The sequence below is a fragment of the Eleutherodactylus coqui genome, chromosome 6 (assembly GCF_035609145.1).
Source record: "Eleutherodactylus coqui strain aEleCoq1 chromosome 6, aEleCoq1.hap1, whole genome shotgun sequence".
Classification (NCBI taxonomy): domain Eukaryota; kingdom Metazoa; phylum Chordata; class Amphibia; order Anura; family Eleutherodactylidae; genus Eleutherodactylus; species Eleutherodactylus coqui.
The window spans coordinates 170,004,864-170,031,032 of NC_089842.1; the positions used below are offsets into that span (position 1 = coordinate 170,004,864).

The window sequence follows — 26,169 nt, forward strand, 5'->3', positions numbered from 1 at the left end:
AAACTGGTGTAGAGGGCCTGGGGGGTAGAAGATGACTGCCTCTTGAGGCATAATGGATGGAAAAGAGTGTGCACACTTAAAGGAGACGGGAGGAGATATATAATGAATATTGACCAGACTTGCAGTTTATTTGTGGGGCAGCTAAGAGGTCGAACTCAGTAGAAATATAAGGTGGACTGGGGTTAGGAGAAATATTCCCTACATCAAGTATCAGGAGAATGGAGAGGGAGGGCAGATGGTTGACGGAATATTCTCATGTTCACATTGGTGGCTCAGTGTATTCTACATCTGAATTCATTAGTCTTTTTGAATAAATGTTTTATTACATTTTTTCAATTAACAAAAATACCCCTTCCCTCCCCTACAGCTTTTTTTACCCCTTACTTTACCCACGATTTACAAAAGTGTTGTAAGCTGGTTTACAAACATAAAATAAACAACTTTTTAAATCCATGTTTTGTCCATACCCCACCCAAAGAAAAAGATTGCACGCCCACTATTAGTGCTTATTACAAGGAAGTGCAGCAGGATAGGACCTCTAAAAATCATTACTAAATGGATGGTAAGAGCAGCAACAATACAACGTGGTATTTAGTCCAGACCTATTCTATCTCTAATTAAATGTAGAGATGCCAAACCTGGCATAGTTAACCATTTATCCCACAATTTTTCATATTTGCGAACAGCATTCCTTTTGCGGTATATTCTTTTATGCATTCCTAATAGCCAATTAACCCCATCCAAAAATTCTCCTAATCTTGGCAAGGTTTATTTAAGCCAATATCACTCAGTCCAATTTTATAGAAAAATTCGGGTGCTCTATAGACTCTGTGAATCATATAAAGATAGGACAGACGGTGTGCCTCAATAATAAAGGAATATACTCCAAAAGCTCCATCCACTGTCCTTCTTCCATAGGACTTATGTCTCTTTTCCACTTCTTTTTCAAGGTAGATGGGGACTGATCAATATTACTGTTTAATAACAGATTATATAAAGTCGAGATGTCTGTGGTTGTATTTGCATTACCTATCCATTCTGCTGGGAGCAATAGCTTGACTTGTACATTAGATAACCCAGTTTCTGCACAAAAAAGCATGTCTAAGTTGTAGATATTTATAGAATCGTGAATGTGGCAGTGTGAATTTAGTTTGAAGTTGATCAAAGGTCTTAAGGCCATCTGCAGTCAGTAAGTGTTCAATATGTCTCATGCCAGCCCTCTTCCAGTAATCAAAACCCTCCAGATGGTTAAGCCCCATCAACCAGGGAACCTTCCAAATGCGTGTGTAAGTAGTACAGCTCACCACTCCCATCGTCTTTCTAACCTTCCACCAAATAGTATGCATAAGGTGCATAGTGGGCAGAGAAGATTGAACAGATTTAAATTTATCCACATCCTTCCATCATTTTCTCTCTGTTATTTTCCCAGAAGGCTATGTCCTAGGACTCATACTCTTCTCCATCTATACCTCTGGCTCATAGAATTCCATGCTTTTCAGTACCACATTTATGCCAATGACACTCAAATCTACTCCTCTGGTCCAAATATTACTTCTCTACTATTCAGAATCTTAAAGTATTCTACTGTATTCAACATATCAGACTCTCTATGGAAAGCTTCAAAAAGAAACTTAAAACCTACCTCTTCAGAAAAACCTACAACCTACATTACCATGATGCCACTACAACATGAACATCGTCCACCCTCACCTACTGTCTCTTTCTCCCTTTCTCACTGTAAGCCTTCAAAATCATTGTTCCTGACTATATATATATATATATATATATATATATATATATATATATATATATATATATATATATATATATACTGTTGGAATTATCAGTGCTTTAAAACAAATAATAGCTTAACCCTTTGCAATCTAATTTTGGATTCAGGGTTTCCTAGAAGGTTTTCTCTTTCTGCCATTGAACAATGGTGCCATCTGCTGGCTATAGCCAGTACTGCGGCATGTGACATGCTGGAGAGTCCCCCGACAACAGAGCGGCCAGTAATATACAGTAAGAATACCCTGCCAGACGTCTTCCGACATCGGAGCTGTACAGCCTTCAATCAGAATGTCTTCAGATGTCAGACAGTGGATTGGAAAGGGTTAATAATATCTGGTCCTACATAGATTTATTTCAGACATGAATTGTCTTTGCGCACACACTCCCTATTCTGCTGTGACCTCTGCCCCTATCAGTGCTCTTTGTACTTTAATAGTGCCTCCCTTTGTGCCTCACACATGGCAATGCAGTCTTTTTTATGCTCTACAAAGTAATACTACCCCTAAAGGGTAATAATTTCCCTATAAAGCCCACTACAAAATAGAAATGCCTCCTTTGAACCCACAAGTTGTAAAAGTTCCCCCTCTGTGACACACATAAGGAAAAAGTGCCTCTTTATGCCCCCATAATATAATAGTGCACCCTTTCTGTCTGAGATAAGCTAATAGTTCCCGCTTTGTGGCCTCAATAAGGTAATAGTTCCCCCTTTATGACCCCATAAGGTAATAGTGCTCCCTATAAGATAACTATGTCCACTTTTTGGATCCCATTATCTAATAGTAGTACCTTTGTGGCCCTCATCATGAAATAACGCCCACTTTGTGGCCCCCATAATGCAATAATATTCTTTTTGGGGCCCACATAAAGCAATACTGCTCTATTTCTGCCTACACAACACAATAGTGCCAATTTTGGGTCTCCCATAAGATAATAGTGGCCCCTGTAATGAAATGATGCTTCATTTACTGTCCCATACGGTAACAGTGCCCCATCTCCTCCATAAGAAAGCAAAAGACGCTGACAATAGTATTTCTTAAATGATCTTCCGACTGCTTCTGCACATTGTGTGGCAGCTTCCTGTGTGTCTCAATAACCTATTTTCCTACCGAACCTATACTATCTCCTCCCTTTGAGCACTGAAGGGAAAAAGACAAAGCCAGGAGGAGGATGCCTTATACAGAAAACTGCTGCATGGTGTGCAGTTCCAGTCAGAAGATAATACGAGTACTGTGGTTGGTGTCAGGTTCTTGAACTTTATTAGGAAGGTAGGCAAACCTATAGAAGGGGTGATATCTCCCATTGTCCCCCCCTTAAATCTGCCAATGCTTTTGTGGCGGCAGGTTCCCTTTAACTTAGATTAGTTTCAGGTGTCTATAAGACGGGCATATTCCAATGCCCATTTTATGGTTGCAGGACTGGGAACGCTGTGGTTCTTCTAAACCGAAAGCATCATTGTATACAATGCTTTTAGCAGATGGAAGAACAAACACTTTCTCCCTTCTTGGTCGTAAATTGTATTCCTTAAGTTTGTATGTTATAATTATTATTGATTGTAACAAACTGAGCTATTATGAATATGGAGTAAACAGAGACTAGCCCCGGGAATGCCATAATTGTGACTATTGGAATTTTTAATAAATAACTTTCTACTTGTTTTTCTCTTCCCAGCTTTCATAAATGTCAGTCTGTCTGCCAGATTCCCATGTAATAATGATGTAAGTAGGGGGTTATGTCACAGTGAGACTCATGAATATACATTTGCATTCCGATAATGGGGAAGGACAATGATACATATCATGGAGCTTTGCTGATACTAATAGGAGTTGCAAATCAATCTTTCTAATTGCACTGCAATGCACTTTCTGCTGATTTTAAACTCTGTGTTGGGAACTGAGCCTACCTTCTATTTCTTGGCAGGATGTTTCATTTTCAGAGTGTATTATGCAGTTAGGATGAGTATTAAACTTGCAATGGAAATAAATAATTAATTCCGGGGTTTTTAAAGTGCATTTAAATGCCGCATGTTAGGCCTTAGTCACACGGGCGTTTTTTCACGCGATTTGCGCATCGCATGACGGATGCGCATGCGCAAATCGCGTGACCGGCGCCGAAAAATCGGCCCAAAAATCGCCCGAAAATCTGCTCCTAGCCGCGTTTCATTAGAAACGGGCCGGAGCTGTCCAGCGAATTGCATTCGATGGAGCCGGCAATACAGCGGCTCCATTGAATGCAAGCGCTGCGGGCGTGCGCGGGGTTAATTGTCGGGAAGGGGTTAAATATATAACCCCTTACCTGCAATGCATCCTTAAATGTGAAAAAATAAAAAAAAAGGATGTACTCACCTGCTCCCGGCAGCTGGAGATCCCGGCGGTCGGCCTGCAGTGGGTGTGAAGGAGGTGTGACTCAGGCTTGCCCCTGATTGGCTCAGCGCTGAGCCAATCAGAAGCAAGTCTCAGTCACACCCATTCATGAATTCATGAATGGGTGTGACTGAGCTCAGCCTCTGATTGGCTCAGGCTGAGCCAATCAGGGGCAAGCCTGAGTCACACCTCCTTCACACCCACTGCAGGCCGACCGCCGGGATCTCCAGCTGCCGGGAGCAGGTGAGAACATCTTTTTTTTTTATTTTTTCACATTTAAGGATGCATTGCAGGTAAGGGGTTATATATTTAACCCCTTCCCGACAATTAACCCCGCGCACGCCGGCAGCCCATTGCTTTCAATGGAGCGGCTGTATTGCCGCTCCATTGAATTCAATGGGCAAACATCGTTCTTCTCTGCCACAGCTGTTCCAGCTGTGGCAGAGAAGAATGATTTGTCTTCTATATGTTCTCAATGGGGTCGGCGCTGCTGCCGCCGGCCCCGTTGAGCGCATATAGAGAAGAGAACAGGAATCGCAGATCGCAGATAGGTGCGATCTGCGATTTCTGTTCTCTAATTTATCGGACGAGCGCATAAAAAGCGCTCATGTGTCCGATACCATTGCAAAGCAATGGTTTTAAAAAGTCGCCGGACGCATGCGCATGCGCAAATCGCGGCAATAAACGCCCGTGTGACTAAGCCCTTACTCTGAGAACCTTCAATATAGGTACCAGTTTATAGCAACTACTAATAAATCAAGGCCTGTGGGGATATACTTCAAGGAAAATGCAGCTTTTTAACAGCAATTTAAAACATTCCCCATGTAATATCTTCATGAAGTGGTGAGGAACTTTGTGAATTTTTGAGCTGCATAATATTTAGTCTTCACTGATGCCTTTAAAGATTTTGTGCATATTAGGACATTTTGAATCAATATTCTGAATTCTAATTAGATCAGAATTCCCCATTCAGGACCCTAATGCATAAACTAGAGTAGACAAAGGTTGCAATGCACATCTCGTTCTGGAAGACCAGGCAAAACCATTCGTTGTACACAGTGCACTGATTTCAACAAGAACTAGGTAATGCTTCAAATTCCCCCTGTGGTGGCGCTGCATTATTTAACACTTAGGGCCCTTTTACATGAGCCGATCATTGAGCAGATTTTTGCTGGACCGCGGGAATCTAAACAATAATTGTTCAGTGTAAATACTTGCGGGGATTGAACGATGAACAATATTTCATTCATTGTTCAGTTTCTGCAGGCATAAAAATAAAACTTTAATTGGACCACGCAAACAGATAGTCGTTCATCTATCAATGACGGCCCGTTTACTATAAATGGAGGTGGGCGGGCTGGGGATCATTGTGGCCCACCCGCCTCCATTCAGTGAGTGATCCTTGCTCCTGTGTGCAGTGATTATCGCTGCGACCATGTAAGAGGGTCCGTACTATTAGGTTCCCTACAGATTTCTGTTGATCTTTGGAGGTCCTTGCCACAGGCCAGCCAATGATCATCCTATTGTGAGGAAGCTCTTCTAATGGAAAGTCATTGCTGAAGGCTAACAAACAACCCCTTTAAGGTAAATACAGCATATAGCAGGATTCATATTACCAGCAAGCGATGTATTGATGACAGTTACTAGTCCGCAGTAAGCGGTTAGGTCATAAAAGGGTTGAAGCCAAATTCTGTGTTTTGATGGAGAATCTGGATAATTTAAGAGCAGTAAATTTGTCAAGAGGTGAATTTCTGTTTATAGAGCCATATACAGTGCATAAAGCATAATCGAGGCAGAAGTGTGTACATTTCTGCCTATGTTGTATAACTTATAGGTTGCATCCCTCTAATAGGAAATTTGGCAGTTGGCAAAATACATTTCAAAAGCTTTCTACACTCTATCTTATGTTTTTAAGAAGGCAACAAGTAGCAAGATCAGATTAGTGAAAGAGGGAGTAGAGGTGAGCTTAGAAGTACTTGGATGGTTGTAATGAAACAGTTTCAAGGGGCAATATAGCCTGTAAGGGATTGCATAATTAATAATCCTACTTAAAGTAGTCATATAATGACAGCCACTATTTCAATGAACACGAAAGTGGTTGTCATTAGAACAAAAATTGTCCAATGTTCCATGATTCTGCCCTATGGAGTAATTGATTCTACTTAAGAATTCCTTTGTAATATGGTGCCATATGCAGATGCAACATGACAGCTCGCAAAGTATGCCATCATAATATGGACCTGCAAAGACTGTTGGGCTCTATACAGATTCTATGTTATGAGGTTTAACTGACGTGGTTGATCTTATTGAAACTTGAAAAAAAAAACTATTTTTTTAACAAATTCAACTTTTTAAAACATCAAATTCTTCAAGCAGACTGACCTTTGACTTGAAACTGGCCTTGGAATAACTTTTATCAGTGTCTTGTAAACAAATCATTTGAGGATTTGGATTTTGGTGTTGACAATAAAACCAGATGATAACTTCTGAGCTAGAAATATAAATATCTTTTGTCTTTTTAGCAACATCTTTACAAATTGTAGCAACAAATGATCCGGCCCCATACATCTTGACCTGATATATCGCCTCTTGCTTACGGTCTTGTCTGAATTTCTTCTACATGCGGCATATGTTTCATGTTCTCTTGTTTTTAGTATTTTAATGGGCCAACTTTATATTACATCATGTCTTCCATCAATAATACAGATACAAAAACAGTTCTATGCTCTACAATAGCTCATTAGTTTTTCACCATAGATTGTTACAAAAGCAGAGAATCAAACTAGAAATCAGCCTAAAAACTTTATCATAATTTAACAAGTCTCAAATCCTGGATTTCCAATAGTGAATATCGATAGTAATTACTGTATCCAAGGGGAATTCTCAAACAGTTTTCCACAGTTCCAAAAGGTACATGATTATGCAGACGTATCTCACATCAGACGAAAATGTTAGCCTGACGAAGAACCCGAGAGGTTCGCAAGCTCGCTATTACATCATGTATTTTTGTTAGCCATTAAAAGGTATCATATCTACAAGATTACTTGGTTTCTCTTGCTGGGAACAATCACATTTTGCTCTACTGGCTAACACGGTACCAAACCCTTGTTTTCATAATATCAGACCTTTTAACAAGCTTATATTGATGACTGGGAATTTGAGCCAAAACCAGAGTCTTCTCCAGAAGGAAAAGATAAGCACTTACAGACAGCTATTTCGGGGTTTTGCCCCTCATGCATGTGTAGTAGGTTGCTGGCTTGGCTACTGAAAGGTCTATAGATGTGAGTCAGGAAGGGTATTGTTTCTCCTTAAGAATAGCACCTAGAGGGTGTGATGAGACTTATAAGGCCATGCTTGGGGGAATACAGGAAATGAAAATTAATGTAAATTGTAATATTTTTCACTTAAACATATGACTGTTAAGGACCGCTGCGCGGCCACATAACCTTTCAAGTCTTGAGGTCCAAATTAGTTCGTACCTGGATGCATCAAGGAGGCCAAAAACTATATAATTTATAGTCATTAGTTCCCACAGATACGTAGAGTTGAGCCGCGGCAGATATACAGCTCACTCTGCTTAAGGCGTGCGTACTCTGAGCGTTTATTGACTTGGTATAGTTCTAATACAGGAAAGGAATACGTCATTAGTCACAGGGTTAATCTTATTGGGTTAGAAAAACATTAGGAATCATATATTGTTCAGCAATCAGCGTAGTGAGAATATATCTGTTATGTTCTCAAGTGTCTGTTTCTCCCAGCGTTATCTGGTCCTCCCTTGTATTCACTTTGTGATTCAGGTGGCTGTAGTACAGTCAGTTCCTTTGTCCAAGTCTCCGAATGGAGGCGTGGGAGGGTTTCTTCTGATAAGAACTGTGTCCAGACTTGTTTCTCATGAAAAAGAACAGAGGCACATCATTAGACATTGTACCGAATCTCATGCTCTAAAGCTATTTCTGCTTGAATTAGTGTTTCACTACACACAAGCTTATTTACATCTTATAATGCTCCATTTTGTATCTAGCGGCCATTTTGAGACAGATTCTTCCATTTTATGAGCCTGTACTTTCTCAATCCCCCCTAGAAACTGTCTCAAAATAAACGATACTTTATAACTTCTACAGGGCGGAGTAAGGTTTGCTTTCCCTATCTCTAGCTTATGATCTATGCCCTACCTATCATTGTTGGTCAGCTGTGCAAGGGCTTATCCCTTCCCCGACGACTAATCCTAACTAACTAAACATGAAGACCTGATGGACACAGAAGGGATCTACAACACACATGCTACTCTATTCTAATGGCTGGGAGACTAGAGTGGTCACCCCTGCTTTTGCTGAGACAGCTCCATATGGGGGTAAATCGCTCTATTGTATTATAGGCATATAGCCATTGCCTGGGGTCTGGCTTTGAACTCATCTGGCCCCCTCCTTGGCACTCCTATTGCATCTATATATATACATGTGGATCAAACCTGCCACCTGGATCGTCAATTTCTCTCTTAGCACGATGCGGTGTTGGATTCTCACCCTCAGTGTAGTCTTATTGTACATTTGATTGTATTATTTTAAAACCGAGGGCTAGTGTACAGCAGTTAAAGGTGTGTGACGCTCGTCTGTAGGACCTGGGAGAAAAGCAGAGACTGCAGAATGCGTTATTGACAATTCCTTGGAGAGACCTGTGACAAAATTAACAAGAGAATCATTTCCCAAACTCGGCCACTGTGGCATGTACCCTCCGGAGAAAAAGAAAAACTAATGGAAGACACTCAATTCAAGATTTGCCCGTTTCCTCCATTGCCTTTTGGATTTACTTTCCCACTACTCCGTGGATGGTAGAGTGTGTGAAAAGCCTGGGATATACCCAGAGCAGACATGATGTGTTGCATTATTTCACCTGTGAAGTGTGTACCTTTGTTTGACTCAATCACTTCCGGTGCCCCATATCTGCAGATTACCTCATTCATGAGCTTCTGTGCGGTTACCTGCTTATTTACTTTGGTAACAGAGTAGGTCTCCAACCTGAAAAACATCAACAACAACAAGCACATATTCATACTTCCCAACAAGTGGGAGCTGAGTGTAGCCAATTTGCAATCCCTGAAATGGGTAGAGTGGTCTAGGCAAGTGTTATGTGGCAAATTTACTTCTGCCCTGCTGCTTACGGCAAAGATCATGCAAAATTGGACAAATGATGCAGCAGCTACAGAAAACCCAGGAGCCACCCGTCCTCGTTCAAGCGCCGAAATCATTGCTACTTTGAGAGGTGCGTCTTTCTGTGCATCAGCTGGGCCATCACGGGGCACAGGGACTGTGGTAGGCAAGTTCTGTTGACTGTCCGCCATACGCCGCCCTGTTCTGTTGCTCCCATATTTAGTCTATTTGTCTTTTTTTCTTCATTGCTGGCTTGTAACTGTAAAGTCTTTAGCATATCAAAGTCCAAAGTTTTTATCAATGTCCAAGATTTTTGTCAAATTCTTCTTTTCTTCCACGGCTTGAGGGCCGCTGCCTTTGCTGTGTGGTCTGTGATGGCGTTGCCTCTTGCTTCTCCGGTGTAGGAATCAGTGTGAGCTTTCCACTTTGTCAGGTAGTAGTAGGGCTTCCATGAGACTCTGCACCGCTGCACCATTCTTAATTGGCTGTCCTGCTGAGGTAAAAAACTGTCTGGCCTTCCATATTGGGCCGTAATCATGAGCTATGCCAAATGCATACTGGGAGTCAGTGTAAATGTTTGCCATCTTACCTTCTGCCACTCTACACACCTCAGTGAGGGCCTTCAGTTCCGCTTCTTGTACTGAGACATGCAGAGGCATTCTGCTTTTAGGACATCTTGTTGTGTGATCACTGCATATCCAGTGTGGAGTCGTCCATCCTCACCCTGGGACCATCTATAAAAACCAACTCAAAATATGCATTGTTAACAGGGGCTTCAGTAACCTCTTAAAACTTAAATTTTCTTGTTGCATCACTGCTAGACAATTATGCTGATATTCTGTTTCAAATAGATCAGAATCTTGTTGGGAAAAAAAATAAATAAAAATAGCTGATCTGCAATATCTAGATCACCTATTTCTCCTCCTCCCCCCTTTGAACCAGGATACTCAATTGGAAGAAGCGTAATCGGGTTCAAAGTAGTAGCAACATTGGAAAGAATGAAAAGAGCACTTTGTAGCCGGATCTGACAGGCCAGAGATAAGTACTTGGGTTGCACTTGCGTGAGTATGCTCCGAATGACATGAGGGGTGAGGACCACTAGGGAGGGTGTAGTCCAATACCAACTCAGAAGATTTGTCAACCATTGCCTGTACTGTTGCCACCGCACAAACACATGAGGGAGCTCCTCGAGCCATTGGATCCAGCCTCATGGAGTAGTATCCAAGTGGCCGTGGTCGTCCTCTGTGCTTTTGTGTCAACACTGTCGTCACATGGCCAGAAAGTTCAGTACAGAAAAGAGTAAAGGGTAAAGTGTAGTTGGGAATACCCAAGACTAGAGAGCTGCTTCAGGGGTAAGAGAGAAAAGAATGATTGAAAGACAGTCATAGAGTGGTTGCATGAGAGAGGAAACCGAGTGGATCCATGGGCGGCAGTATGAAACAAGGCCCAGAAAGGTGCGGACTTTGGCAACGGATGTAAGTACAGGTATGGCAGGGACAGCAGCCTTTTGTTGCTATGTCAGATGTCCAGTTCCTTGGGCTAAGCAATGACCCAGGGAAACAACCTTTGTTTTGCAGAACTGGAGTTTGTCTTTAGAGGTTTTACAGACATTTTCTGCAAGAAAAATTAACAGTGAAATTGTGGCCTGTTGGCAGGCTTCCAGATCATCAGCACACAACACCTACATGCGGTAGGTGGCTGACTGACACCTCATCAGCACACAGCGCCTACATCACACAGTGCCGACAGCACACAGCGCCTACATGCGGTAGGTGTCTGCCTGACCCTTTAGTGTCTTTTCTGGACTGGAAAAAAGAGGGGTGTTTGTTGGAGCAGTTAGTTTACTCTTCTGAACCGGCACCTGAGGTCTCAACCCTGTACCGATCCATCTGGTGAGAATTTCTCATGATTAGCATCAGGCGGTAATGATGAATTTCTGTCTGCATAACAGCTCTACAAGGATAATTTAGGATTTTGCCCTGTTGTTATAATTTTTAGAAATTTGATTCTCCCAAATAACATTTCTTGGCATAAGTGTCTTCATTCAGCTAGGCAACCTAACAAAGCACAGGACTTTTTGCATTTGTTCCAATCATTTCTGCTTTCTCTGTTTCGGAGATTTGGTACTTGAGGGCTCTTCTTCACAATGATCAAGGCAGCTTGGAGTGTCCTTTATGTTACGAACTTCAATGAAAAAAAAGCTCTTACTGAAAACTGTGGTAATTCTCTCTCAGTCTCTGATGTTTCTGAAATCCACTTATGTCATTGGCATAACTGGCTACTTCAAACATAATTTCAACTCATGGATAACTTTGCACATAATCTGGGCAGATGTCTTTTTGTGTTTGTCTGTTCTTTAAGCCAAAAGCAAATTAATTATTATCTTGCACCTGAAAATATTAGCACAGGGTCAGACTGGACCAAAAGGGTATCAAAGGAGCGCCTAGTGGGCCCAGGCTTTGGCATAACAATGGGCCCCTAAAGACCCTGGAGCCAATCTCTTGCTTAAAGGGGTTGTCCCGCGCCGAAACTGTTTTTTTTTTTTTCAACCCCCCCCCCCCCGTTCGGCGCGAGACAACCCCGATGCAGGGACTTAAAAAAAAAACAGCACAGCGCTTACCTGAATCCCCGCGCTCCGGTGACTTCTTACTTACCGGTTGAAGATGGCCACCGGGATCCTCTCCCTCCGTGGACCGCAGCTCTTCTGTGCGGTCCATTGCCGATTCCAGCCTCCTGATTGGCTGGAATCGGCACGTGACGGGGCGGAGCTACACGGAGCTACACGGAGCCCCATTGAGAAGATAAGAAGACCCGGACTGCCATTAGACGGCGAAAATTAGACGGCAACCATGGAGACAAGGACGCCAGCAACGGAGCAGGTAAGTGAAAAACTTTTTATAACTTCTGTATGGCTCATAATTAATGCACAATGTACATTACAAAGTGCATTATTATGGCCATACAGAAGTGTATAGACCCACTTGCTGCCGCGGGACAACCACTTTAATTCATAGCCAATCACCTTGATGCCATGTTCCGACGTGGCAAACATGCCGTGGCTATGCAGTGTGGAATCCGCTGCAAATTATATCATAGTACAAGTAGATGAGACTTCAAAACATTATCCATATTCAGCAATCCACATGAAAATCAGAGCATTCTCATTCTTCTGTGGAAAAACTGTGGATTTACATTGCAGATTTCACCCTTAAAAATCCATAGGGTGAAATCTATGATGAATTTACAGAACCACTATGGAATAACAAAAGATTCATAGTGGACTTGTTTTACCATGTCTGAATTTATCCTTAATGATGATGGATTACATTACATCTTTTACAAGTTTATGGCCAAAAATCTTCTAAGCAAGCAATATGCATAAGAAAATTCCATTTCTATATGGTTTATTAGGGCATATAAATCTCAAAAAGAAGGATAATCTACCTGGGACCCGCATTCTTAGCCTCAGTGGAGAATGGCTTTTATTCTGGCGGACTCAACCGGCCAAATACTACATTGTTGGTCATTTATTTGGAACGCAAATGTATGAGCAGTTAATTGAATGGGATGCAAAGGGTAAAAGTAGTTTTCATAGCTAGTTAGGCTCTTTGCAATTTTAATAAAGCCAGTGCTAAAAATAGATGTATACTTCTTTTACACAGACTGGATAATTAGGTGCGTTTACTTAAAATAATAAGAAGGTTATTTTTCCCATTACAGATTTTATATCAGTGTAATTTCATTTGTGTTGCTTTGCGGTTTCTCTTGGACTTCTTTTCAATGGTTGATTAAATCCCAAATTCTTAGTATATTTTTTTCTGTTTGAAACAAAATTAAAATGCGCTCTTTTATGTTCCCCTATTATTCTGTTTGATGGGTATATGCTTTGATTATTTTTGTTTCATGTTTTATAATGCTGTAGCATTGGAATTAATCATGCAGGATTTTATATGGAACAAAGGTATTGCTTGCAAAAGGCAAAATGTATGTACAGTATGTATACATTTGTATCTATGTATGAACATGTGTGTACAGTATGTGATTATGCTAGAGCATACAGTGAATGTGTCAAAATAACTTGAGTATCATACCTTAACAACATGGCGTCCTAAGGACTATATTTTCTTTCCTCTTTCCAATTATGCATGCTGTAGTTCAAAATGTAGTCATTCCTAATTTTAGTTAATGGCATGCAAGTCTCAATAGGCCTGGAAGTATAGGAGGGGTGTAAATATAGGTAGTAATGTTGTCTGAGCCATGGTTCCAAAAGGAACCCAAAGACTGCTCTGCTACAAAAGAAGACACCGGTATTTTTTAAATGGCACAAGCAGGGGTGTAGCTAAAGGCCCATGGGCCCAGGTGCAAAAAGTTCAGCTTGCCCCTCCCTCTTCCCCACACACACACACACTTCATGATGCCCCTGGTCCACTCAGAACTTTCTACTGCATTGTTGACTCTCAAGTAGATCTAACAACTGGGGGTATTGTTAGAGTTTTAAAACATTAGGAGAACAAGACTTAAGACATATGTTTTATCGCCCGGACCCAAAAGGAACATTATGCATAGGTAAATCTATTTGTATAATCCCAGAAATCTGATTATATATACATTCTTTACCCCCCCCCCCCCCAGTTCGGCAAAGTAACATAGTATGTATAGCTGAAAAAAGACACTTGTCCATCTCGTTCAGCCTGTTATCCTGCAATGTTAATCCAGAGGGAGGCAAAAAACCCCAATGAGGTAGAAGCCAAACTTTGCAGCCAATTTGGGGCTCACACCCACTGGCGTTTTTATTTCTTGTGCTACAAGAGTGAGTGAAAACACTCACCTCGCAGTGCCAAAAAAACGCTGCGTTATCGCCAGTGACTTCAATAGGGCCAGTGGCAGCAGCGTTAGCCCTATTGAAAACATGGAGTGCAGCGCTGGGACCATGGGGATGAAGGCATCCTCTGCCACAACTGGGACAGCTATAGCAGAAGTCCAGGATGCTATGCCATTACTTTCAATGGGGGCGGCACTGCTGCCGGCCCCATTGAAAGCAATGGTTTTGTGGCAACCCCCGCAGCATGATTTTCGGGGAAGGGCTTGAAATTTAAGCTCTTCCCTGAAAATCATCCCTAGCTGGTTAAAAAAACAAAAAAAATCTTTACTTACCTCTCCGCCGCTCAGGCACGTCCTCTGGTTGGTTTTCCTGCACTGCTGTCCAGCACTTTCAGCAGGCAGGGATTTAAAAATCCCCGCCTCCTGAAAGGGCTGTGCTGATTGGCTGAGCGCTCAGCCAATTACAGGCAGAGCTTAGCTATTCATCAATGAGGATTGAGGTAATGGACGTAGGACCCAGGATTAGGGTAATGGTAACTGGCACACCATTCACTATACTATACTGCATATTACACAACGGATCAGCTCTAGTATAGCGCTAAATAATGCAGTCACCATATTATAGTCCGATAACAGCTCTACTCAGTGAAAACAGTTACAGTGCAATTATCTCCAGTGATCACAGGTGGCGTCTCCTCCGATTGGTGTCAAGTGGCCGTTATTCTCTCCACTCTCCCCTATCATGCTGTTACATCTGACCTTGTCACTGCTCTCCCATAGTAATATTGCTGAAAAAGTAACCCACAAAAAGTAACACACAACTGCCTCTGTGCCATCACAAGGTAATGCATAGCGCCCTCTGTGCTGCTACTAAATAACAAAGCCATATGCACCCCTTGAGGTCTATACCCCTACTGCTCCCAAACCAGGCCTGGCCTTAGGGTAGATGTGTGATATGCTATATTGCTGTTCTCCCTAAACCAAATATCTATTTTTTTACCTACAATCGTGGAAATTCATATTAAATGTGATGCATGAATCTTTTAGTGTTTTTACAAGTACACCCACACTAAGCAGAAAACGGCGTGGCTTTCCCACAGCTGAAAATCATCTTAATTTCTGCATCAAAATTAGTGGCTGCATTTTCATTACCTCTTTTCTCACCCGTTAGGTGTATGTCCAAGAAAAGATAGGACCGGTTCTATCTTCCTGCACATAGTTAAACTACATGTGGAATCGCGTGGTACCTATTTTCCCAGATCTGGCTTCCTCTGCTCCTGTCCCTTCCAGTGTCTCTCCAGCCTCCCAACACTCCCACCTTCAGTTCAGCAGAGACCACTATCCCTTTTTGACTAAATCGGTCCTGATGCAGTTCGCTGCCAGATGGGCTATGGGACTTCCTGCACAGCATAACGCAACTCCTTCCATCCTCTGCTCATGCTTTAAGCATCTGAAGCAGGACGTCGCACAGCCCAACTGGTAGCGAGCTGCATCAGAATAGATTTAGTGGTGTGACAGTGGCTTCTGCTGAGTATGCAGGGTAAGAGAAGGAGAGCTGGAGAGGAACACCTTCTATGCAGAGGACAGGCTGAGCTAAGGGGTGTGTGCTGCAGTGAAAGTTATATGAGAAGGGGGACTTCTGGGCCCCTTTGGCTTAGGAGCTGGGTCGCAGTTGCGACCTCTGTGACCCCTATAGCTACACCAATTGGCACATGGTATCTGAGGGACTCTGCTCCCAACTTTTACACTGGGGTCCAGGAGCTTCATGTTACTTGCTATGGGCTGCTGTTTTTATTGTATAATCCTTTAGTTATTCCATGGTGTATATGATGATGTATATTCCATATAGTTTTCCAGTATTTTGGTTACTTCCTCGTATATATTATCATCTCACATCATTCTCTTTATTGTGTCCATATAGCTATCTGACATTTTATATTTTATTCTCCTTTTAGAATCAAGCTTCTTACTGGGAAATGCACAGATTGTGGACTGGCCTGTAGTTTATAGTAATGACGGTTTCTGTAAACTTTCTGGATATCACCGAGCTGACATCATGCAGAAGAGTAGTACTTGCAGGTTTGTATCATTTATTTTCGCTTTTTAGCCTTAAAGTATATAGTAAACCATTCTGTATTTTGGCATAGTAGACTTTTTTGGAATAAAGACATCAGTCAGTTGTTTCACTCGATATTTTGTAAGATTTTGGGCACTCTTGAATTAGTACAATTAAATAAAACCCAAGCACAGAGTTTAAAAGCCGGCACAGGGGTAGTTGCGCCCACGTTTGTCTGACTCTGCCATAAAATGAAGAAATATTTGTTTTCAGTGTGGACTTAGGGCCTTTTACATGAAATGATAATTGTTTCTCATTGGATCTATGAACGATGGCCCGTTTACTGTGATTGGAGGCAGGCAGCTGGAAGAGATCTCTGACCCACTCGGCCTCCATTAACTCAGTGATCATCACTCTTATGCGAAAGCAGAGGAATGATTATCACTGTCCATAGCGCTTTTATGAATGACAGTCACCCCATGCACAAGGCCCTTACAGTTAGAGCCCATTCACATAGCTATATTTTCTGTCTGTGTGCTCTCCATATTTTTTACTGACTGAAACGGAGAGCACAAAGACCTATTAAAGTAAATTGATATATGTGTTTGTTATGCAGAATGATGATGCGCATAAAAGGAATCAAAGCCCATCTTATTTTGGTCCGTACTCATGGACCAAAGTTGCCATGAAACTCTATGGGAGCATTAAAAAAAAAAAGCAAACATGGATGTTGCATGCGTGTACATTGCATTTTTTATACATTGCCAGGAGACAGTGAAAACAAAAAAGTGGCAATTGGACCTTCTTCCATTTTTTTTAATGTCAAAAATGGATGAGACATGGATGGCGCACAGATGTAAAACATGCACATATGCAACAAAAATATATGCAACTTGAAGTGAAATTGTGAATCAAATTGGTTCATTTTTGATAGACCAAAACTGCATATGCCTGTGTGAATGAGCCCATAAAGGAGTATTTTCAAAAATGCTTTTCATGACTGAGATGAGAAAACCTGGAAGTTCTGTTCTGATGCTGTGCCAAAAGAGCTGAGTGCTTAGCTCTTTCCATAGCTGTCTTTGAGTAAGCGTGGGCTACAGAAACAGCGTTGCTTGCTATGCTATGCTGTTTCCGTAGCTCCCTTTTACTTCTATGAGAGCTATAGAAAATTGTACAGCATTAGGTACGCAGCTTTTTCTGTAGGCTCCGGCAAGGTCGCTTGTAGCCATGGCAGTATATCCCTTTCTCAACTATGAAAAGCTGAAATGGGAATACCCCTTTAAGGCTGGAGAATCACTTTTCAATTTCAACCTCTCCAAAATTAGGTGCCACTCAGACACGGCTATTGATTGAATGTGCAAAGAAATGTTTTTGTCTATTGTCTACATACTCACCTTGAAAACCTGGCATTGATTTGCTTCGATGGTTTTGTGGTCCTTCAACCCATCAGGGATTAATTATGGTTGACACTGCAGCTAAGTAAATAAAGAACAGGGTTGGGCCATAGAACTGTTGGCAAATTATTTCTATGACAGGTCTCCTTTAAGTAAAATAAGAAAAAAATCCGGAGAGGTGCACACAGTTTCCAAATGATCTTCTAGTTGCCAGCTATTTTCTGTTACATAAATATATAATGGCATAATATAAAGCTGGCAGCGCCTCCTGATAGGAGATGATGCTCAGGACATTGTAAATCAATAGAAGTTATTGTTCTTTAGTGCCAAATTGTCATCAAATCCATTTGGTTAACAGCCCTTAAGACTTTGACAAGAAGGTTAAAGAGGTTAAAGTTGTCGTCTGGGCTTAGACTAGAAAGTGTTACTGAAGCTAAAGACTCTTCATCTATCCCTGCTGTTTCTTTTACATGTAGAGGATAGAAACCAATTGCTTGCTGCATCTTCTGGTAAATTTGATCTTCATGCTCGAAATTGCCTTTTATGTTTTCAGTGGAGATTTCTATCACACACAATTATTTTAGGAGCAGGCATGGTGTTTTATCCCATTTTTTCTCCCTGTGTGTTTATCGTTCCACAACAAGGATAACTTGCTTATAAGCGAGCAGAGCAATCAATATATGGCACTTTAAGACTTTTTAATATGTGCACTACAGTAAAACAACACTAAAAAACAAATGGACTTTCCTTAGCTTCTGCGACTTGAGTTGAAACAGCCACTTAAAAAAGTGAAAGTCTTCCTGAGGTTAAGTTGAAATAACACAGCATTTATGAGATTTTCTTGGCTCATCCTCTGTAAGAAGGGGGAAATGTACTAAAGGGTATATCCAATTTTCCAATCAATTTTTATTGCTCAAATGCATCTAAGGTAAAAATAAGCAACTTTGCAGATAGTCTGGGTTAGAAATCCACTACTGTTTGGTGTATAGCTCCTATGCAGACCTATGTGTCTCTAAGGTTATAGACTACAAACTCATGCAGGATAGAACCTCTGGTATAAAGACCCAAAAATGGACTACTCACTTTGGCAGAAAGTCACATCCAGAAAAAGAAATGATTAATTATGATACCAATAATGTATTTAAAATGTCCGAAGATAACGTTTCAGTGTCTTTTTATCCCTTCTTCAAATCAGGGGGTCGTAATAGGGGGAAATTTATTAAGACTGGTTGTTTCATACATCAGTCTTCATCTGAAGTGCGCTGTAGTAAGATACGCTAAAGTTACTAAGAGGTCTGTGTCTCTTAATAAATTTGATGCATACTTGGCTTCTATGCACCAGAAAATGAAATCTAGATTTGCACTGTGATTAAGCCAGTTTCCAGTGTACATTATAGTAAATAGTCCATGAAGTCCTGGACACTTTTTCTTTTTCAACCACTTCCCGACGTGCGCTATACATGTATGGTATGGTGCACGTCAGATGCCTGTGTATGGAGCGGACTCAAAAGCAGAATCTGCTACATGCACGATAGTGTTGGCCATCCTTGAAACCGAAACCCACCAGCAACAACTGCCATCGGAGATAACACTGAAAGTGGCTGTTGACTGTTCAAATGCCCAATCAGCATTTGGGGGCCCTGAATACACCCCCTTTACCCCTCCCAATGAGATTGCAATGAGCTGTCCGAGTGCTATAGCAGTTGGCAGGCTTCGGAAGGCTCCCAGTGCAGCCATAAATAATTGCATATCACGTCATGCCTATGCCATGTCCTGCTAGACTGCCAGTCAGAATACCATAGCATTGCATTATACTGTATAAGTGATCAAACAATCAGTAGTTCAGTCCTTGTGGGGACTAAAGAACAATGGAAAAAAAGTTAAATACAGTTTTTTTATTAGTATAAAAAATATTAACTGTTAAAAATAATCCTTTCACAGTCACCACATTAAAAAATATATATAAATAAAAACATAAAATGTGGTATCACTGCATCCGTAAAAATCTAAAGGATTAAAATATCACATTATTAATCCCACATAGTCAGAGAAAAATCTATGCAATGCTGGAATTGTGCTTCTTTGGTCTTCCCATCTCCCAGAAAATAATAAATAAAAAATGTTCAATATATGTACCCCAAAGTGGTATCATTAAAAATTACAGGTCACCCAGCAAAACCCCCCCTCACACAACCCCATTGATGCAGAAATAAAAAGCTAATCTTTTTTAAAAGTTGTTTTTTTTTGTTTTTTTTTATGCAGTACTACATTTAAAAAACTATATAATTTTAGTATTACCATAATCGTACTGACGCATAGAAAAAAGATAACGTAATTTTTTTTACCGCAGCATGAACGCCGTAACAAATGCCTGAAACATGGCGCAAATTAATTTAATTAATTTTTTTCCATTTTGCGACACATTTTGTAAAGATTAGCAATACATTATACGGTGCTTTAAGAAAACAACTTGGCCGACAAAACACAAGCCCTCATGCAGGTATCTTGCTTAAAAAATAAGGAAGTTGCAGCGGAGGGGTTACTATAGTGAGAATGATGTAAATTGAAAACAATTGCACTCTTTTAAGCAAATACAGCATCTGCCAAAATTTGCAACTTTTGTCAAAACTGACGTAAAGAGATTGCCATTTTCAAATTAGGGCTTTGGTGGGATATTATCAAAGACCTTGAAATGCATCATCTGTGGACATTTTATATAACATGTAGGTACTAGACCATATGATGTCTTCCTCTGGACTGATTCTTGCTATCAAAGACGGTAGTGCATTATCCTGGTCCTTGTGTGGAGGTTTCATCCTGCATCTGCTTCTAGCTCAGAGGTGCCTCCACAAGCAGCTCTCCAGCGTATGCAGCACCCAAGGCGGATTTTATATGTCGTATAGCTGTTCTGTCTATATACAACAGAAGAAGATAAGCACTTTTCTCCCTGTGTATAGGGACATATTGTATCTGAAAATAGTATCTGAGGAAGTGTTCTGCCTTATTTGTATTTTACATCAGTTTTCATAGCAAAAGTTTGGTGCATTATTTCAAAATTGCATTTAGGACACATTTCCTTTCCTGCAAAGTCATGCCCCTTCCTGCAAACCCACACCCCCTTTTTAGACTCTGTGAAAAAAATATCTTTTAGTGTCTAAAACCCATCATAAATGTTGGTGCAAAGAAAAAAAAAACACTTTCCTGGTCTAATTTTTGCCAGCAGGCTTGTGCACTTTCAATACTAAATATGTCCCAGTGTTTTTCGTAGTACTGTAGATCAAGTCACATATATATTTGAACCTTCTGATACATTTAAACACAATTGCCACCACTACCCTAATTGATATAAATGTGGTGCAAAGTCTTAAGGTCGCACCACTACAACCTTTAGAAGTTAACGGCCCATTTGGACACAACGATTATCGCTCCAAATTTGCTCAAAAGCCATCTTTTGAGCAATAACCGTTGCATCTAAATGAGCGGCCATCGTGCACTGTTCATGCACTATATGTTCATTAGTGATTTCTAGCAAGCTAGAAATCACCTATGACTCTTCTCAGTGCCACAGGCTGATTTTTTTCAGTGGGCGGTGCTGATGGTATTCTTTCAGCTGGTATCCTGCTGGCAGTTCTCAGCGGGACACCAGCTAAAAGTTCTGAGAACAATGCAGCTGTTTGCATATGCAAAACAGCTGCTTTGTTCTCTGAGCTATCACAGAAGTATCCCGCTCTGCCTGCATTAACTGTTAAGTAGCTAATTAGCTACTTAGAGTTATGCAAAGATGATCGCTCAAAACTGTCACTCAAACTGTCGTTTGAGCGAGTTTTGAGCAATTATATTTGTGTACATGGGCCTTAAGAGTGAGATTGCGGAGATGGATTATTTATTACAGATTTATCAGATGATCACAGTATATTCAAGCTTTATTTTGGGCAACATAACCATTTATCAAGCAAAGATTAAAAACATCACATTCCAGCATAGAGTAAGTGGAGTACAATTCCTGAAAAGACTGGTGGTTGAATCTACTGGAAGGCCCTCTTTCTTCATCCCACCAATGTCCTACACTATATTCAACAATACCTGCTCATACCTGCATTTGCTTGTTCCCTACCCAACTACTCATACTTTGAAGAGAAACCAGTAGTAGAAGCTTCTCCAGAGTAGTTTCCAATTCCCTTTTTGCTAATGTTGCAGAGGCTGTGAAAGTGTTGTGTAAGTTTTGGCCACCCTGAGCTTGGACCCCTTACTAGCTGCATGGACTCCCTTTATAGCAACATATGCTCTTGAGGTCATTGTATATTTCTGGTTCATCCTGGTAGTCACAAATATTATAAAAATAGGTGCTAACTACAAGGCAAAAAGCCATTACTAGTAGATATAATTGAAGGAAACAAATATGAGAAAAGAGGAAGACTGGAGAAGGCTGCAATAACCGAAAACTAATTGATTTGGGGTCAGTGCCACCAAATTATATTGAATGTTATGTCTTATTCTCCCTGAAATTATTGTGGCATTTCTCTTATTACATATGTCTTATGCTCCAGGATATTTGTATAAGTGCAGTTCTGTTCTATTTCAAGACACAGTCTAGTTTTTTATACTTTCTTTTATTTGTGAAATTTGTTCAATATATTTCTGACAACAAGATTACTTGTTGAGAAAGACTGGCTTAGAAATTAGATTTGTATTGTATTGTTTGGTCTTTCATATACCATACTTGTAAGATACATGTTTTTCTACTGCTATTCACACTCAGCATCAGACTAAAGTACTTTGTGCCTTACCCTCCATCTATATAGAACATGCACATATCCACTTTTCATTGTTTCTTAATCTTTTCTATTATCACTGTACAATAACATATAATAGATTAATTGTAAATTAACCCGTAAGAAAAATGCTACATCAATGGCTGCAAATGGGGTTGTCGTATATTAGACCGTCAGCCCCATTATTGTATCAAAGCCTGCAAATTGGAAGATAGAACAATGCATCTACAGCCCCACCTATTAAAAGGCAGCATTCCTGCAAGGCAATGTCAGACCTTGTAACAAAGGCTAGGAATAGAAGCCAAAGCCAGAGTTTTCACCAGGAGTAAAGACAATTACCTACAGACAGACTGTTTTGGGGTTTCTACCTCTCACCATTGTACAAAAGGGTTCCTGGTTGGCTGGGCTAGAGGCCTATGATGTGGGTTGGGAGGAGTACATTTCTCCTTAAGTACAGTATCTACTAGGTGAAAAACTTTCCCCTCCCTGACCCACATCATAAGCCTCTCACTCAGCCAGCCAATAGCCTGCTGTATACCGATGCCCTATAAATCTCCTCAAAACTACTAGGTGCTCTCACTAAGGTGAAACTTTACTCCTCCTAATCCCTGTATTAAACCCTGGAACTAACAGAGGATCTTATAAGACCCTGGTTGTTGAGTTGACATTGCTCATATCTACATTCAGATCACAGAAGGGGATCAAATCTATTAAGGTACTAAGGAAATAGAACCTTGTATATTTTACATTTTACTTTAATAAAGGGAAAATAAATGGCTATGAAAACTCTAGTCAATCTACATAATCTTGTAACTGGACTTTACACATAAATGTTGTGTTGAAAGTCTCGAGTAATATGTTTTGCCTATTTCAAAATCAATAAAAATTTTGTTAACCAAAAATCACAGACTGCAGCCACACTTTCTAATACACTGATACAAACATACTGTGTAAGGGCGGGTATAAGACACTTCCCGCAGCATCCATCTATTATATCCACTTTCAGTAATATGTTTTTATCGTGCACATTGAGTAAACATACACAGAGCAAAAAGAAAAAATAAGTTAACCTTTGAATTTAATAACCCATAAATTCCCCTTTAGCAGCAGACACATTCACCAAACGTATTATGTAGCTACAAGATTTGCCTAAGGCTGCATCCGCACGGGCTACAAAATCTCGCTACAAAATCATCGCTACAATGTGAAGCCCATGGTTTCCAATGAGTTCTTCCACATGAGCGATGTTTTGTAGAGAGATTTTGTAGCCCGTGCGGATGCAGCCTAATGTTGAGAAGGAATTTTGATCTATTTCTCTCTGCAAACTAGTTTTAGTTAACCAATATTTCTGGGATGCCTTGTGTGCACAGCCCTCTAGAAATCATGCCACAGCATCTGGATACTCTTGTCTCATCTCTCTACAGAACAATTTCCAAGATGTATTGTGGCACATCCAAGTAGTCTTGGGAAAACTTGAGATGAGCCACAATGTTTGATTTTTTTAAAATCAGTATCTTTCTTTGTGGTGTTCTTCCATGAACACCATTTTTATTGATTGTTTTCTAATAGTGGACACATATATGGAAGTTTTGGAAGTTGGTGGAGTCTTCTGTACAGTATGTCTTTAGCTGTTACCCTTGGGTTCTTTTTCACCCCTTTCAGAAACAATCCAGAATTTTTTTTACTTCCAGATAATTTGTCTAACCATAGATTTTTAGCAATGCTTTTGTAGATTTTGTCATGTTAAAAAATCCAACAAATATAAATCATTTCAGAATTATTTCCACCTTCATGTTGGTGGAATCATTTAGAGTGGAAAAATGATAAAATAATGTGGTTGCACAAGTGTTCACACCCTCTTATATTTGGGGATGTGGTTGTGTTTAGAATTAGCCAATCACATTTAAACTTATGATAAATAGCAGTCAGTACACAACTGCCATTATTTACAGTGATTCAGATTTACCCCATATAACGTTAAGTAGGCTTTTCCTGACATTTTCTTAGTTGCATTTTTCAGCAAAAACCATAAAGGCTTTACAACACATCAAAAGGATCTGATTGTTGAAAGGTATCATTTTGAAAAGGGTTACCAAAAACTTTTTCAGGCATTACATATACCATGGAACACAGTGAAGATGGTCATCAAGAAGTGGATTAAATTTGGCACAAAAGTGACATTGACAAGAACTGAACAACCGGCAAATATTGATAAAAACACCATAAGAAAAATGGTCTGGGAAGCTGCCAAAAGGCCTTCAGCAACATTAAAGGAGCTGCAAGAAATTCTGGCAAGTACTGGTCGTGTGGTGCATGTCACAACCATCTCCCGTATTCTTCATATGTCTGGGCTGTGAGGGAAGCTTTTTCTAACAAAGAGAAACATCCAAGCCCAGCTATGTTTTGCCAAAACCTACATCAAGTCTGCCAAACGTATGTGGGAGAACATGGAGGTCTTATGAGAACATGGGAGGTCTTATGAGACCATGGTTGAACCTTTTGGCCATAATTCCAAAAGGTGTTCTGGACACAAAGCAAACATTGCAAATCACTAAAAGACCCTCATAGCTGCAGCGAAGATGGTGGAGGCAGCATTATGCTTTGGGGCTGTTTTTCTGCTGCAGGAACTGGGGTTTTAGTCAAGGTGGAGAAAACTATGAACAATTCCAAATACCAGTCCATTTTGGCACAAAACTTTTAAAGGGGTTGTCCCGAAAAAGCAATTGAAGTTAAACACTTCTGTATGGCCATATAAATGCACTTTGTAATATACATCGTGCATTAAATATTGGCCAACAGAAGTTATATACTTACCCCCCCCTGGTGTTGTCGTCCCCGTCTCCATGGCGCCGACCGAAGCCTTCTTCTGCCTCGATTAGACGCGCTTGCGCAGTCTGCTCTTCTGTCCCATTGAATGGGGCCGCTCCGGCGTGCTCGTGCCACACAGCTGGTCTGCGCATGCGGCACGAGATTCAAGCTTCAGAGTATGGGAGTTCTCTAAAAACTGTTTGGGTAATAATACTAAAAGAGAATAACAGAAAGGACACCATTGTATGTGTTTACTACAAGCCACCTGGACAAGCAGAAGATATGGATAAAATCTTTCTACATTAGATGGCCAGGTTATCAAAAACATACGACATGATGATCATGAAAGATTTTAACTATCCAGACATTTGTTGGGAATCTCTCTCAGGTAAAAGTAATGGATCCAAGAAATTCTTATCCGCTCTTGCTGACAACATTATCTTTCAAAAAGTAGAAGAAAAAAACCAGGGGATCTGCTATTGTGGACCTAATTCTTATCAACGGTAAGGAAGTGGTCGAGGAAGTAAGGGTGGCTGGGACCTTAGGAGGCAGTGATCATGCTATCATTGAATTTTGGATAACAAGGGGAGGAAGACCTGAGAAAACTCAACCTCAAGGTTGGATTTCAGAAAGGCAGATTTCAATGAACTCAGAAAGAGGGTAGGAAGAATCCAAAGGCTGGATGTTCTTAAGCACAGAAATGTCCAAGATGGTTGGGAAATATTGTGAAATGAGATTATCAAAGCACAATCGTTAATAATCTCTAGAAGAAGAAAGAATGAGAAGCATTTTAAGAGATCAGGATGGATGGACACAGAATGTAAACACAAAAAGGTCTAGCCAAGCTTGAACGGTGGGAGACTTTGACTTAAACACATGTTAAGAAGAAAGAAAAAATGTTTATCAAATAGAAAGAGGGGCATATAAAGAAGAATATAATGCAGTCAGCAGAAACTGTAGGGCAAGTGTCAGAATAGCTAAAGCTGATAATGAATTGAGGCTTGCAAGAGAGACCAAAAT

The 26,169-nt window shown here is 40.6% G+C and overlaps 1 protein-coding gene across 1 annotated transcript in view; it reads left to right on the plus strand.

Annotated features, from left to right (window-relative positions):
• Window positions 1-26,169, plus strand: part of KCNH5 (potassium voltage-gated channel subfamily H member 5) — a 343,547-nt gene that overhangs the window by 44,410 nt on the left and 272,968 nt on the right. The window contains exon 2 of the mRNA XM_066605821.1: window positions 16,075-16,198. Within this exon, the coding sequence (XP_066461918.1) occupies window positions 16,075-16,198 (124 nt within the window). The remainder of the gene's footprint in view (window positions 1-16,074; window positions 16,199-26,169) is intronic.